Below are 16,690 nucleotides of genomic sequence, written 5' to 3'. Positions count from 1 at the left end.
AGCCACACAGCCGGTCGGGCTCTCCTCCTTCTCCTCCTCCCGCGGCACGCTCCGAGAGGACCCTTGTGACCGTGTCGTCCGCTCCCTCTTCTCCCTCCTCCTCCTCTTTCTCAACGCTTGTCTCAAAGTGCTTTTGCCGAGCGTGACAGCGCAGAAGTTTGGTCCGGGGGATGCGCGCGGCTCTTCAGCCGGTTCCCGAGGCTCCGTCTATCCGCGGGCTGCTGTGACCTCACCAAGGACGGTGCAAGTTCAAAGCCCCTGGAAATGGACCTCCAACTGGAACCATCTAATTAATTTCAAGATTTTTTGGGGGGAACTGGACATTGTTGGACCAATACCCGAGCGCTCATCAACATCTCCGTTTCCAGGCTACCATCAGCACAAGCGGCACTTGTTGTCCTCTGCGCGGCTGTCTTGTGGGACCATGTCGCCTGGCTCTTGGAGCTCATCGATGTGGCACGCCACGTGGATATTATCTCTCCTCTTCGGCACCCGCTGCACGCTTGGTCAAGGTAAGCAGCAAAAGGCGGGGAGGTGGGGGGGGGGTCAAACAGACATTAGTAAATCTCACACGACTGACTAACAAGTGCATTTCCCACAAGTTGACCTTTACAAAAATGAAAGTATCTCACATTGTTTGTTTCTCAAACTGTTGAAAGAATTAGTCCAGAATACATCCAATGACGTTTAGGCGATGATTTAAGGTGTCTGATCTTCTCCACAACTCACCTCGGATGTTAGGATTAGGAGTCAAGGCTGGGTATTACATTTCAAGATAGACTCGATGGTGCTCGCTGAAAACAAACAAACAAACAAACAAGGCAGATAGCCGCGAGGGCACATCCGAGCGGCTGACATTTACAGGAGCCGGGTAATCGCGTGTGCTCAGGATTAACAGTCCCGACATTGCCCGATTCCTTAGCTTTCCGCTCTGGCGCTCTCTTAACCAAGCACCCAGGAGATGTTTTATTTTGGCCCGTGGTTGAAAGTGACCCCGCGTGGGAGAGAACGTTTTTTTTTTTTTTTTTAACGATCAACCGAGTGAAACGCTTTTTTAACGACGGGAGAATGGCCTTGAAGAGCCATCAAGTCTCGCCAAGCGGAGACGGATGGCCTCATCCGGGCTTTAAATACTACAGAGTCCATGATTTTAGTTGAATTCAACATCAGGGTCATTGCTCCGACTTGGCTTTCGGGTTCTGTTGATTAGTTTCCAGGTGTCTTTGTTGGTGTGGCGGTCGGTCTCTGTTAGGTTTATTTTGGGACTTTGAATCGTGTTGGGCACACATAGCCATGCTAATAGATAAGCCCTCCAGGCCACTTTGGGAAAAGTACTCCAAGGCCCTTTTTATTATCATCCTTGAGGGAATTCTTTTTTTTGCCAGCGCGTCTTTGGAATTCTGACTTTACACAAACATCGAGACACAGTCATTTATTATTATTTTTTTGACTGCTTGAGGAGATTGGATTGCAATTGCGCTTTGGGAAATTGGATCACATCACCAGTGGGCGAATGCACAAAGTCGGACATGTTCGCTCGCTTGACTAAGTTGTCGATAGTGATGTAAGAACCTAATCCCTTTTTTGAAAACTCGTACTGAGGCTTGAAAGCCAAATCGAAAGGACGCATCTCAATGAGCTTTTAAAATGAACGTCATTGAGCTCTTCAAGTCGTCATTTGTTAGCACGATACGTCTTTTTTTTTCTTCATCTGATAATAAAAGCGACGACACCTCCCTGCGAGTGATCAGACGTCACCGGCGGATGTGATCTCTTTGATTTGTCACTCCTTGTAATTGACAGCAGGGTGACGTCTGCTTTCTCAGAGCACCTGTGTCCTGTGCTCGAAGAGGAAAAAAAGAAATTAATCTTTGCTGCCAGCACTTTGGGAATGAGGTTTCGCTCCTCATCTCTGGAAGGGGGTGAAACAAAACCTCTCAAAAAAGTCGACTTGTATAGTACGACTGGTCATATTTTGACAAGCGACCATGTGAACTTAACTCGTAGCTTCAGGTAGAGCGCATGTACCAATTTGACATTTGACCTTTGCTAGCTCAACTGTTTTTTAGTACTTTGGATGGAATTCAAAATCAATAGTCCTCTGCTGCTTCGCTTGTATAAAAAAAAAAAAACATACACAATCTGTTAAGAGCTTGAAGGGATTCTCAATAGTGACAAATTTATGATCGTAAATCGGGGCCCGGCGGCGAGGAATGTTGTCTCGGATTCCAAAACAGTAAATTTGGAAATACGAAATAGAATAAGGAGAACACCACCACCGAACGTCGAGAAGTACTTAGTGTCCAGAACTACCTGCCACAAAAAGTCCCTTTCGTAATTGAATGTGGCAGGTGGAGATAAGGTCAGAGCAAAATGGCGGCGCCATCTCGCTCATCGGAGTGTTCGCCCGAATGACAAAGGTGCAGAATAATCAATGTCATTTCGCGCCAACAAACCCCCCCCCCCCCCCCCATTCAAACGATCTGCCCAGCGTCTTCCTAATTTCCTCATTGCATGGCGAGCCGCTTCTCATTCTCTCGGGGGGGGAGGAAGTTTCCATCCCGCTCGTCGTCTTCGTAACTCACCGGAAATGACGAATCGATTTGGAACAGTGCAATTTTCTCTTGTCAGTTGAGTTGAGCTAACAATTCACAAATCCCTTGATATAGTACATTTGGGGAAAATATGATTCAGCAGACTTTTGATGTTTCCTTTTGCTATTGTCGCTAGCTACAAGATCATGTCTTCCCGACTTGTGCTTTTATTTACTTGCAGCGACTTGTGAAGAACGTGACAAACGCGCAATTGCGGCAAGCGTTTCATGCTACATTTCGGGGAGGTGGCGGAGGTTGAAAAGCACCTTTTGTACTTAAGCTTTGTTTTTCTACAGCTGCTTGACTTCATTTTTTTCTTTTTTTAATACTCTTTGATATGTTAAAAGTAGAATGCTAATATTGTGCATTCTGCTCTGCTTTTGAAGCTGCTGGCGCTTTTTTTGTTTTCTTTTTGTTTATTTCCCCGCTAGCGCTAACAATGTAAACTCATTTGAAGGAATTTTGTCAAGTCATATTTGCCTTATTCTCTGCCTAATGACTCGATACTCTCCAAAAGTCCACATTAGCATCTGGAATTCTTCAGCAGTGATGTAATCACGCTCCTTTCCAAAAAAAAAAAAAGAAAATGCCCGACTTGAACTTTCAGGCTTTAATGCGTGCTGCGACCAGCAGGGTGGTCGACGGCCTCACCCATGGTTAAATGAACCGGAAAGCGAGCGGAGCCTCGGCGGGAGGGAGCGTTCATGCAGATCTGCGCCTGTTTATAATCGAAATACGTTTCGGGAATCTTGGGAGGTCACCTCGTGAACCTCATCATTGGACTTTGCCCACGGGAGGTGTTTTATAAAATGTCAACGTGTGTCTAATTCGCGGCTTAGCTTAGCGTCGTCGGCAGCACACTTACCAAAGGAGACATGTCGTATCTACTTATTCATATTTAATAAGTCAAAATAATGTCGAGCGCTTCATTGGAAAGCTGAGATCATTCTCATTTGACTATGCCAAAACCTCAATTCTGAAATATGGGTCACGGCGGCTCATTTTTCTGTCATGGCTCACAATTGGCCCACAAAAATGTCGTGAAATCCGTTCCAAACCATTTATGTTTGGTAACACGTGATTGGAGGGGTTAGCTGTTGGCATTTAATTGTGGTTGTCACTATACGTCGTTGGAATTGATGGAGATTACTTTTTTTTTTTGCATCATTTGCGGGAGTTACAATTTGGCACTCGATGATGATGTCATCAGAGGCTACTAATCACATAGCAGCAGTGTTACACACAGCATGTTTTTTTTTTTTTTTTTTTTTGCCTTTCCCCCACGACAGTTGGATGAATCAGACGTAGCCATAAGCGTGTTGCAATTACGCCGCAATCCGAACACGGCAAACAGCTGTCGCCATGTTGCGAAAAAGACAGAGGACATTCCAAATTGCCTTCGCTTTGATTTGTACGGCGCTTTGATTTGGCAAGAGATTGTGTTTTACGCACTCCTAAAGATACGTGTTAAGTCTTTTATCGCTTCCAGGTGGTTGCGAATGATGTCCGTTTTTTCTTTTCGAGATGAAAGAAACTGCTTAGAAAATCATGTTTTTAGTCCTTGCTCAATAAACCTGTCTTTTTTTTTTCCTTTTGAGATTCTGACAACTTTTTAAGCGTCCCTTTTCTTGCTTGCAAAACCCGCTGTTAACCGCTAACAATTTTTCACCCGCTGGGACTCATTCTTCATTTCGTCAATGTTTCGACACTTTTGCTTTTTAAACGAGACTTCTGCTTTGACTTTTCACAAATAAGTCATTTTCAAGGTTTGAATCATGCTTGGAAGTTGTTCAAATGCAAATGTTTTTCTATTAGTCAAGGCGTAAGTGACACATTCTGACACTTCATTGTTTTCTTTTTAATTTCCAAAACAAGGAAAGAAAACATCAATACTTATATAAGTGCTTACATTTTGAACCAATTTTGATTTAATATCAATTTTCCTCGTGCAGCTGGCTGTGCGAAAAACGGAACTAGGGTGTATTACGTTTGCTAATATCCCCTGCTAATTTTGTTCGATTCGTCAAATTAGCGTCGCACGTGACCACTTAGCGCTCGGAGTGGTTGTCGCTTAATGGAGGTGACCTCACGATAACGGGTGGTGTCAGCGTGAGAGGCGGCTGATTAGTCGCGTGACTTTACCCGACCTCGGACGCAGCGCGCTAACAGCTAGCTCGGAGGCAACGACGTAACGCCGTAGCTAGCAGATGCCGGCAGTCACGCGCGCAGAAAGATAATCACTCTCTCAGGGCTGAGCCGAGCGGGCAGGAAGTGCTCCATCCGTCTTTTCTCCCGTCAATACTTACAATTTTAATTACACCTGAGTGCTGTCAGCCCGCCAAACCGGCAGGCAGCCGCTATTGATTCACATGCTGGCTAATTGATTAATTGCGTTCAAGAAGACACTCCAGCTCCATCCCTTGTTTTGGATATTGCCGGCAAGTTATTTTGTTGTTGTGTTTTTTTGTCGCTTAATTTCATGTGTCGCCCAAGTCGATTGTGCCAAGAAACTTTGGCCAAGAAAAGTTTCAAGAGCATCTTTTTACCTCAGATAACTTGGAAATCTTCCAAAATCAATAAAGATTTTAGAGGTGCTTTTCAAATATATAAAACAGCGGTTATTACCGTGCCCCCCCAAAAAATATCGACAAAGGATTCATTTTTGACTGAAGAAAATGGTCCTGCTGGTCGGATTGTCATCAAAGTTCTCATACTGTCCTAAAAGACATCCGACTCCATCGCCCCTCATGCCGCTCTTTCTAGTTGTTTACTTAATCAATGTTCCCTCGGGCCGCCTTGAGCTTCTTTCGATGCAACCGTCTCGGAAAAGACAAAGCGGCGATCAGAGCCCGCCGACGTCGTTCGAGCGTCTCTGATGTTTTGATTACGGCATCTGTCAGTTGTTCTTTATCCCTCTCGCCGTATGATTAACGATTCGGACCACGCTTCCGTACGCTCTCCCAGCCCGAGGCCCTGCGCTGCTTTCGCCGTGAAAAACCGAGACTTCCGCCGGCGTAGCGCCAACAAGTCCTCACTTGACCCCTTTCAAATATTTGGATTCTCATTAATGTATTCACGCAAAATACTTTTGTCTTGCCTGCTCGATAATCCCAAATCGAGGCTGCTTCAAAAACTTCTCCGAGGATCGTCAACGTGTGCTTTGACACCGTTTCGTAACACATCCGTGCGGAGGCGGCGAAAGATTGAGGTAGACTGTCAACAGGAGGGGGAAGGGTTGGCGCCCAGGGATCCGTAAAGGATGAAAAGGGGTCTTGGCAGGAGTCTTACGGGGCTAATAAAGTGAAGTTCTCTCAGATTAGTTAGCTAATAGAGCTGTAACATCTTGCCGCCAGGCTACTGCCGACCATAATATGGAACGGGAGGCCCTGACGGATTACCTGCTGTGAAGACGCTCCCCCACCCCACCCACCACCTCATATCTAACATCACCAATTTGCATTTGCGCCTTTCACATTTTATTTTTCTACAGGCCAGCTTCTGCACCTGCAATCTTGAGCTTTCTCTTTTTGCAAAGCTCTCCAAAGCAAGTGAGCCAAATAGAACTTAAGTAGCTGGCAGCCATTCTTCTCCTCCTCCTCTTCTTCTTCTACTTCTTGATGAGCGTATCAAAGCCACTCATCTGTTCCACTTCCTCTTCTGGTCCACTTTCATGACAAGAAACCTTTCGAGTCCTTCCCTTAATGATTGCGCTTCTATTTCTGCTCTTGCCATAATGGAGCTCTTTCCTTTCCTAGAAAACCTTTCCAACGATCCTTCAACTTGGCCATGTTTGATCTCGGAGCATTAGCAACATGCTCTGTTGACGTCACCACCCAAATGTTAGTTCTGTATTTGATTTTGAGTTGGCGGAAGGTCTTACTATTGTGGAAATGGACCAAAGAATGAAATTGTGGAGCACAAATGTTCCTTACCTTGTGCTTGAATGAGGGATGTGTAATGAATGTGCACTTTGCACTCTTTTTTTTTTTCCAACTCATCTTCCGCTGTGTTGCTCAGCTTTTTATTTGCACGTTCTTTCAAAGCCGCTTAATTTGACTGTCTGTACAATTTTCTTCACGGAAGAGCAACAGATGACTCAATACGTTTGCTCAGTAAAAATGATCAAATGTTAACCAAATGATCCTTTTATTGCACTTTTTTTTTTTGCCACACTTGTGGGGGGGTGGGGAATAAAAATCAAAACGGAATGTAATATCACTGCTATGCGGAGAAAGTGTAAATCATTCGGCGGCTCGCAAATACATTAGACGATATTAGAATATCAAGCGAAGCGATTGGAGGATAAAGTGGAATGAAATATAGGGCAATCAGACTTTTCAGTATCTCTGAAATAATTTGCACCGCAGTTCCCACAATGACAAATCCCTTCTCTTCCATTCTCCTGAAATGTGTGTCAATGACATCTTCCGCCGCATAATGAATTCACTGTGCAAAGACGTTCCTTTTCTTTTTCCTCCCTATATTTAGCTCATCCTTTATCTGAAAGCGCCAGCGATCGTCTTATTAGCCGGGATTACGTCTGATCGGGGAGCTCTTAAGCTGTTTTGCGCTTTATCAAAGTGACGTTAATTGAGAGAGTTTGGAAACGTCCGCCGGACCCCTCGACCGTCTCGTTGACCCCCGTCCGCGTCACCTTGATTCATGGGGTCTGATTGGCAAACTAACAACCTCCTGTTTAATTTCACTCTACTTGTGTGTGTTTACAGCAATTCCCGCAAAACAAATATTCCCCGCCCGGCCGGCCGACCGGTTGGCTGGCACCTTCGGGGATCGCCGCTCGCCCTTAATGAGGGTATCGCAGTCGATACGCGGGACGACTACTTAAAGCAAACACATTTGCGCTTCCCCACGGGCTGTTATTTCCATTAGGACCTCATGAAATGGCTTTTTGTTTACTCATTAATATGTGCTTTCGCTAGCCGCCGCGTAATTTGTTAGCGGGAGTGGGAGGGCCGAGGCGGGGGAGCTGTCGGCGCCGAGCCGCGTGGGAGATGATTGCGTTGCCCTCTGCCCTCCAAAGACACGTCTACCGAATTGATTTATGGAGAGAATAGAAAATGCACAGGAACTCGCCGATGCTTCCTCCCGATCCGCCGATTAATAGAAATGACTCATCCCGGAGAGCTTTTTCCAACGAAGCGGGGACCAAAATGGTTGACTTCCTGGTTTTATTTCAAGGCGCTGAGGGATTTTTTCATGATAGATTTATAGAACATTCCGTCCAAAAGTTGGTAAAGCAAACATTGCCCGCAGGTTGGTCCAGAATGTTCAAGGCGACGAAAGCCTCGTTTGCATTCCGGTCCGAGAAGACCATTTCACGAAGCGCCACTCGCCTACTCCGAGGCCCGTTGTTGACTTGTCATTTTTGGCTCGGCTTGCCACCCTTCTGCTCGCTCGCCTTGACTCCAATTACGCTGTCAGGGTGTGAGATGGTGTTAAGTCTCGGCTCGCCGAATACACACACACACGCCTACGACGGGGGGTTCTAACCCCGCGTTCCACCGCACGCAACCCAGTGGCCTCGTGTTTTTTCTTACAGTGGTGTCCAGGACACAGCCTGGCTCGCCTTGTTATGTTCTTCCAAGGAGAGAAGTCGAGGAAGCGTCCGTTTGAAAAACAACTCAAGAGTTGGCTTATTTTGGTCCACTGCTCATTAGAGCGTCTCTCGGCCGTGCGCTTAACTGACCCGTTGAGCTCCTCGGTGACGCCTCTCTCCAAAATATGCCGCTGTCACCCTCTGATGAAATCGCCCTAACGATATAAAGCCGGCTGGCGTATCTTTTTATCATTTCTTCATCTTTTTTTTTTTTTTTTTTTTAACCATCCTTGTGTGCAATGTGTCTTTTTATTTTCCACATCTTTGCTCCCCCCCTGCTCACCCACCATCCACCCTCGTATGCCGAGGTCAGTAATGAGCCGCTCTGGTTTCTCTTTCCTGCCACAGGCATATTTTCTTTCTCCACACGCACGATATCATCATCCTCCTTCCTTGCTTTCTCTTTTCCCACTTTTAAGAATGAGCCCCCCCCCGTGCGGTCCTCATCTGTCTCGGCCGTGTGAAATATGGATGAGCGCTTGTACACTTGCCCTCCGGCTAGTCACGGGCGGCATCACCCGTGGCCTCCCAGGCCAGAATGTTAAATTGAGAGGCGTTCCCTTTCCAGGAAGTGTTTTGGACCAAAACATTTTTTTATTTATGCTACCTGCACTAAAATAAATGAATGTCAACCTCCCTCCTCACGCCCGCCGCTAACTGAATTCGGTAACTGAGAAATGAGGGATGAAAAAAAAGTGGAGGGATATTTTCCCTCCGATCGTGGCGCGCTCTTGCGGTTTGGATGCCGGCCCACTAATTGAAACAAGAGGCCGCGACGTTGGCTAAGCCGCAGCTGTTGTAACTCTTTGCTCGCGCACTCGAGCATTCTCCACTCTTGTTTTGGACTGGCCGGGCTCTGAGGGCATGGTGATTAAAAAACCTTTTGTTTGCAATTTGGTCTGCTGTATGTGTGGGGGGGTGGGGGGGGGCATTGTGTCAATTCATCGAAGGTGAGCCGCCACTGTACGCGAACAAACATTGTTATTCATTCATGGGCGCAAGCCCTGGCGAGGCAGAACCATTTTAACAAACGCATCAGAGTGACAAGATTTTTTTTATTTTTTTTTTAAATTGAGTCAACGTCCTCATCTCAAAGCAGAGTTGAAATGCCTACAGCTCATCACGTTTTCAAATTGTTGTACGACTTGTACTTAACCTCGCAGCTGTCATGTGTCACAATGTCCACAATAAAAATATCCACACTTTATTTTCTTCTTATATTTGTCTATTCAAGAATCCCCCCATCCCACTGTCACTTACGATTAAAACAATAGTATAGAATAGTTCGATTAGCTGCAATGTGTGTCCGGAGATTCATTCGAATGTCCCCGGACATATTTATGACATTTTTAAATAACGTTCCCGTCTGTTCTTCTCCAATCTAAACAAGCCGTCATCCAAAGCGTACGACCTTGAAGACATCCTGTTTGGTCTGGCTCCACGGTGTTAAATAAACACGGCGAAAAAGACACTAGCTTGACCGCAACTGAGGAATGTTACACACGTTGTCGTTTTAGCTGCGTCGCATTTGGAGTCCGTTTAACGCAAAACAGCCGTGTCTTTTGTAAGTCTTAGAATTGCACGCGTCAGGGGACGAATGTGTTTGAGATGTTAATGATAGCAACCCAAGGCTTATTTGCGTTTGACCCCCAACGGTGTGTTTGTACTTGGCACCGGCGCAGTGGTGTGTTTTGACGGTGTGAGTCTTCTGCTAAGATACTCCCAATGCCAGATGGAACGGCCCGTGGGATTGTAGCTAGTCTCGGGATGGGCTGACGCCATGTGCCGCGGCGCCCGCTCTGCCCCTCGGCCGTCCTCGCTCGGCGGTGGTCATCCAGGCGTACGTTGGCCTGCCAATTAAAGACAAGCTGGTGGTCAGGCCGGAGGCTTCATGGCGTCTTCTTCTTCACATCTGATACCTTACTGCTTTGCTCTGCATGTCGGTGGTTATAAAAGTTTCGTCGTTTCCCGGGTCCGAAAAAAACTGGCCGTGGAACCGTGTTGAAACTCGCAGCTTTTCGTATTATGTCACCCACGTGCGACAAGATGGCTTTATCCAGAGGGCTCTCCGAGTTCTCTCACCTGGATTATAACAGAGGTCAGAGGCTTTGCGGGCTGAGCCGAAGTTTACCGAGAGAAGAGAAAGAGCGAAGCCACGTCATCGGATTGTCAGCGCGAACGAGGCGGGGTGTCGGGGGGGGGGCTTCGTTAGCAGGGGCGTTAACCACCTGCCTCTGTTGCGCCAAACTCTCCAGTCACCATATGGAGAAGGCAGATGCGACAAAGACATCAAATGCGTTTGCATCCACGAGGGCTCGCCTTGGAGAGTGTTGTTGGTCGTTGAGATGAAACGGGCCTTTCGCTCCCATAACCGTCACGTTGAATTGTTCTTAATATTTCGTCTGCGGCTATGTGATGAAATAATTCCAATGTCACGAGCTGCAGGCTCATGACGCCGTTGTGACCCGAGAAACTTTGAGCTCAAGGCCAATTATATGGATAGTCATTCTTTTTAAATTGAAGGCAAAGGAGCTCTGATCAAATCCCAGTGCAATTTCCTGGAATAATAGCTCCTTTCACTAAGTGACATTCATTAGCAGAGGGAACCTTGGAGCATCCTCGGCCCTTCCCGAGCCGCCCTTTTTCGGGTTATTTGCAACCCGAGACGCCGCTCCGTTGCGCCATACATTAAAGAAACCGAGCGCGTTTTCCAATTACGCTCACTTTCATGCCATCAAACGGCCTTGAAACGAAATCGCAAGCTGCGCGGCGGCCTTGGTGACAAATCTTATGTGCGGGTCCTCAGACGGCATATTTAATCATCAACTACCTTGATGTTGCCGCCGCTAAAAACGGAGCAGAGGAGCCCTGCGCATGTATTCTTCATTCCGGGATCTCACCTTTCTACCAAATTGGCACATCCCGGACCTAACCGAGCATTTTTGGCTATTTATTGAGTTCTTTATCATTTTCACAGGCAGCTTCAAATGACGTCGGCTAGCCCAGAAAAACTGCTCTTCAGCATGAAAGTACAGAACCCTACTTATTTATTTTTTCTGTCAGCCTGCTGTAATATTTTACCACAGAGAGTGCCTTCAAATTAAGTGCTAAAGGCTTCCTTTTCCAGCTCCTCTGGGTTCGGCGCGTGGGAGCATCAGCCCCTTTTTTTTCTTTTTTCTTATAAGCAAGCGCCGAGCAAAGATGTTTTCTGAAGACGACGCATCTTGTGATGTGATCTGCTCCCATTGTGCCTCTTCGCTCCCGCAAGTTCTCCACCCCGCCTCCCCTAAGGCAAAACTCCTAGAGTGGAGCACATATTTGTTTATGGATGAGAGTCGACATCATACAGTTGCATCCTCTCCGCTCTGACTTCTCTCCTCCTCATGTTGGGAAACACCGCTTGATTGACGGACGCCTCAAACGCGGCGGACAGTCACAGCGTTTCATCACGCCCAAGCGTGAAAACAACCATTGGCCAACCCGACGTTTGTTTTGTTATAATTACATGTAATATGACCATCTATGAAAATTAGGAAATAACTGTGGAAAGTATAAACCAAAGAGAGGTTCAACTTTGGGTTAGGGTTCCGCTATCAAATCCAGTTTTTGAGCAAAGACAGAAAACGCTCAAGCACAACAAAGACCCCGATGTGCATCATGCGGAGCAATGAGCTATCGCAGGAAGTAGCGCTTCGCTTCCTCCGAGGTCCCGTGCCGAGATATTTCCAGCTCTTGACTGTCGAACAGAGCGCAAGTGTTCAATTAGTGCCTCCGATGGCACGGCGGGCTTTATCGGCTGATCCGGAATGGGCACCAGCATTCCGATGGATAAAACCCAAACATCGGAAAATGTTCTTGACAACATTCTACTTCTGGCCACACGTTTGTCAGAGCACCTCTGGAGATCCTACAGGTGGTACCACAAGGTCCAAACATGGGTTGGAACATATTGAGTTACTTGGCGCTCGCCCGCGGCCTCTGGCCACATCGCTCCCGCTGTCTTTCCCGGCAGGAAAATAATATTCCAGCCTTTGACGGCCACCGGCACGCTCGGAAAGCAACGGGCAGCTGGAGGACCAAATGAGGGCTATTCATCACTGTAAAGCCATTTTATGGAACTTGATGCATATGCTGATGCATCTGCAGCTCACTAACACTCTGCTCTCGGCATCTTGTCGTTTTGATTTAGATCATACTGGGGATTTTTCGTGAGATCTTCCAAAATCGCACAGGCGTGTTCCCGTTATGTTTTTGAGTATTTCCGGGCTAAGGCTCGGGATCTTTTGTTAAATCCTTCAAAGGTAGAGCAGAATTTCAATTCCTTGCCAAAAGAGTATTTCTGGTACCTTGAGTTTTTTTTATTTTTACAGGATTTTCTGTTCGATTTCCAAAGACGAGGAAGGATTTTGGCTCCTCACCAAAATACATCTTCCTGATCTTTTGTTAGATATTCTTAAGAAGAAACGGAAATTCAGACACCTTCTCGAGATAAATCGAGAGATGCTTTCTCAAGACAAAACAAAATTTAAACTCCTCCCTAGAGACATCTTCTTGTTATCCTTTGAGTTTTTTTAGTTTTTTTTTTTAGGAATAAAACTAGGGATCATTTTTGAGACTATCAAGCCCTCGTCGTCAGATGTGCCAGATGTCCAAAGACAAAAAGGATTTTTTTTCGACCAACCGCAGTGTGCCAGTTATTTTTTCATCTTTTGTTAGCTATTCCATAGACAAAGCTGAATTTAAACTCCCTTTTTCAGGCATTCTTACATTGTTCTGCACTGCAATCATCTCCTCACTGAGGTTTTGGGCTTGCTGTTTTAAGGTTTTGCTTGGTTTCAAGGTCTCCATCTCCAAAGCCCTTACAAGGGGGGAGTGCAGGCGCAACCCTGTTATTTCATCTCCATATATAGTCACACAGCTCCACCGCAACGTTCAAGCCAGACTGGCTGTCTAGCGTCGGACCGGGGTGTGGTTCCCTCGGCGACGGGTCAATCGCCCTGGCTTTCTCTTCTGGCAGTGCGTTTATAAAGTCGCTCCCGCCGCAGTCACCACTATATCAGGCGCAGGATGTTGTGGCGTTAAACGTCAGCCTGCTGAATATCAAGCGGGTCTTGAGTCACCAACCTCCCTGCTCTGTCAAGATGGACACAAATCAAGCAACCCTCCAGCCCGCCTTGTTGTTGATATCGTCTTTTCAAACATGTTCAGCCACGGATAGGGAGCGACAATCCTCTTTTGGTGCAGGTAGATCGGGAGTGACAGGCGGAGAGCTTCCCCGGAGACCGGAGGCTCTCCGACATTTAGACACGGATGAGCTGACCCCAACACGGAAACCCTCGTCCCACATCTCGCTTACAAACCGCGTCTGCTCGCGAGCTAGGACATCGGGAAAGAAAGAAAGAAATGAGATGAAAGTAACCACGACAACAAAGTGCGTGGCTTGATTGACACTCGTTTTTTTTTTTTTTAGTCGCGCTGCATTCTTAGGCTCGAAGAATTAATTAACATCAAATAATTCTGCCGCTTCTTTTAAGAAGATGAGTGCGAGGAAAAAAAACCTTCCCGCTCTCTATTTGTACAGCAGCCTGGTATTCTGAATTCCGGGGGAAACAAATGAGCTCCCGTCACCTGGAATTTGCACTTCCTCTCCATTTTTACTCGAGATGCCTCGTAACTTTCCACGATTCCTCGGTAGCGACGGTCACGATTCTACTCGGGGGTTTATTAGTGAAAGTCTTCTTTTAATTTATCCAGGAGTTGCCTAAGTAGGTCGCCCGAATGCAACCTTCACTGTTAGCGCAATCCAGCATGCTTGCGTGTTGTAAACAATCTCGGGGGGGCTTGTTGACGACATCAGGCATCAAGTGCCAAGTTATAAGACAGAACGGATGCGGCGTCAAGGGTTTTGGCTCAGTTGACTTACTCCCTCCACTTTGGAAGCAGAGCAGCTCGTGCTCATCAGTCACACGGCAACAGCCGGGGCCTTATTGTGGCTCTTATGCGTCGGGAGCCCCCCTTGGATCAACCCCCCGCCCCCTGCTCTTTTGACATATGCCGCCGTAATCGCCGTCACAAAGGCCTTCTCGGTTTACATAGCGTGTGTGACTATTTTATGGGTCAGACATTCCAGAAAGTCTCTGGCGTTGCAAGTTGTGCCCACAACATCCCGCCAGCCAAAGCAGTCGTTTCCCCATCCCGTCATTCCTGGGGTCACCTGGTGTTTGGATGAAAGATTTCCAGGCAGACCACCCGGGAGGGAGGTTGCCACAGACCGACCTCTGACTCGGCCGTTTCATCTTTCAGCTTCAGACGCAACAGCCCCTTGATGAACCTCTCTTGGAACTTCCCAAATTTTGTATCCCTGCCTACATGTTTTGCCAACCTCCTAAAAAATATCTGTAATGGAAACTAATTTTAGCTTAAGTGCCCCACTAGACCTCATTTCACCCAGAGTTTGTTTGTTGTTGACTTTGAGCAGCTTTTAAGGTAAAATGCGGAAAGTTACAGACATCGCTTCCAAGTATTTCTGCTAGCTTCTACTTCCTGTTTTTGTTTTCCATTCCCGTCTTCAACTCAAACAAATGACTTGTGTTGGTATGGAAGAATGGAGCGGAAATCTTGACTATTAGCTTCCAACGTTTGCATTTGTGCCTGACAGATGTTACTTCCCTTTTTTTTTTTTTTTCAATTTTTAACTCTAGTTTTACACGAGCACAGCATCAATAAATCACCCCGAGCTCTGCGCTCGTACAAACACGGTGATAAAATATTATTCCCCCACGCGCCGCTTTTGTTGTGATCAACGGAAAGACCGGAAAGCTGCTGCTAATTACTCACGAGCGCGCGTGGAACATTACATCCATAAATAAACATATTTATTTACACGCCATGTGACTTAATTACTCGCCGCTTAAAATGTATTGTTAGCGTGTTTGTCTACTTTATTTGTAACGCGCCTCAGCATTTCAATTAGGCTTTAATAATAAGAATAAAAAGTCCAGGTTGCAGGACGTTCATTAATGGCACACTTGGGTGAATCTATTAATATCTAAACGACTTTATGAATTTCTAACAAGCGCCGTTCAATTAAAACATTTCATTGGGCAAAATTAGGAGAACTTTGTTGAGTTGCTCCACTTGATCATCGGCGTAAACACGCACACAGATTCAAAAGAAGACCTAAAAAGGCGAATCCTGCTGTTTAATCATTTAAAAGCTCCGACAGGAATGAAATGAAATATCTGGGACGAATGAAAAATCAATCAAAAAGCTGTCGCGGGTGGGCGAGGGGGGTAGTGGAGGGGGGGGGGGGGGGTTTGTCGGCGGCGTTCGGAGGCTTTGTTATTCACTTCCAGAGACTCGCTCTGATCCTCCAAAACACAAATCTGACTAATGTGAAAATCTGAAAAGTTTTTAAGCTTCCAAATACAAACTGCCCCTTCCCTCGACGACTGGACCAAAACCGTCGATGCCTAATACGAAAGATCAATATGATTACCTTGCACAAAATAAAAGTTTTAAGCAGTCGCCGATCCCCGGTGTTTTAAATGTGCGACACGGCCTGCCCTCGGCGCCAGAGATAAATTCCACGGCTAAGCCGATTAGCACTCGACCCCTCTAGGTCGAGACGTTCACGTTTCCCGTATTCCCTAAAACAGGGGTCACCAAACTACGGCCCGCGGGCCGGATACGGCCCGCGGGACCGTTTAATCTGGCCCGCCAACCCTGAATAAATTGTATTATTAAACTTTTTTTTTTTTTTTTGCTCATTTTGCCTGCAATGACTGCGTTTCCCCAGTAGATGGGGAAGCGCTCGCCTGCGCATTTACTACCGGAAGCCGTGTCAGAAAGCTCGGTGCACACTCACAAGTGCGTGTACGGACATGGCGCACTCGCGCTCTATTTGTATCAGTCCCGAATTTAGAGCGTGGGCTGTGACGACAGCATTCTTGTAATTTGCGCGCTGAGCTTTCAGATGCAGTTTTGCGCTAAAGCCACCCACAAACCTTCCCCTGGAATCCTTCCGTTAAAATGTCGCCCAAGTAAAGCAGTGCCGAGCGTTTAAAAGAGTTGCCAATTTGGCTCGACGTACGCGACGTGACGTTCAGCCACATGAACGTCAACATCTACCCGTCACAGATCGAGGTAAACGGACCAACACCTCGGATCTCGCCTAAGAATTGCCACAACAAATTTTACTCCAGACTATGACGCACTATCAAACTTTAACAAAAAAGACAGCAGTGTCTACAAGCCTACTGGAACCTACAAAAGGATTATAAGGAAGGAACACAAGAACTTTAAGAGACTGCTCATATGTGTCAGAGAGGTTCTGCTCTGACAACTGAGCTGAACTTTTATCTGTTAAGATTGTGCATGGCACAACAGAAAGTTAATGTTCCATGTTTTTTTTTCTATGAAGAACCCAGAGAGAGTTATTTAGTTATTTATTTCCTGTTTTTTCTGTGAAGAACTCAGA

General features: G+C 46.5%; 1 protein-coding gene across 4 annotated transcripts in view; it reads left to right on the top strand.

The window, feature by feature from the left end:
- The first annotated feature begins 376 nt into the window (after window positions 1–376).
- Window positions 377–16,690, top strand: part of sdk2b (sidekick cell adhesion molecule 2b) — an 82,804-nt gene continuing 66,490 nt past the window's right edge. For all 4 annotated transcript variants that reach the window (XM_061263903.1, XM_061263901.1, XM_061263902.1 and 1 more), the window contains exon 1: window positions 377–512. In XM_061263903.1, coding sequence (XP_061119887.1) covers window positions 425–512 — 88 coding nt within the window. In that variant the 5' untranslated portion in view covers window positions 377–424. The remainder of the gene's footprint in view (window positions 513–16,690) is intronic.

The sequence above is a fragment of the Syngnathus typhle genome, linkage group LG18 (genome assembly GCF_033458585.1).
Source record: "Syngnathus typhle isolate RoL2023-S1 ecotype Sweden linkage group LG18, RoL_Styp_1.0, whole genome shotgun sequence".
Classification (NCBI taxonomy): domain Eukaryota; kingdom Metazoa; phylum Chordata; class Actinopteri; order Syngnathiformes; family Syngnathidae; genus Syngnathus; species Syngnathus typhle.
Note: the sequence above shows the minus strand (reverse complement) of the source record. Positions and strands in the feature narration are given on the sequence as shown.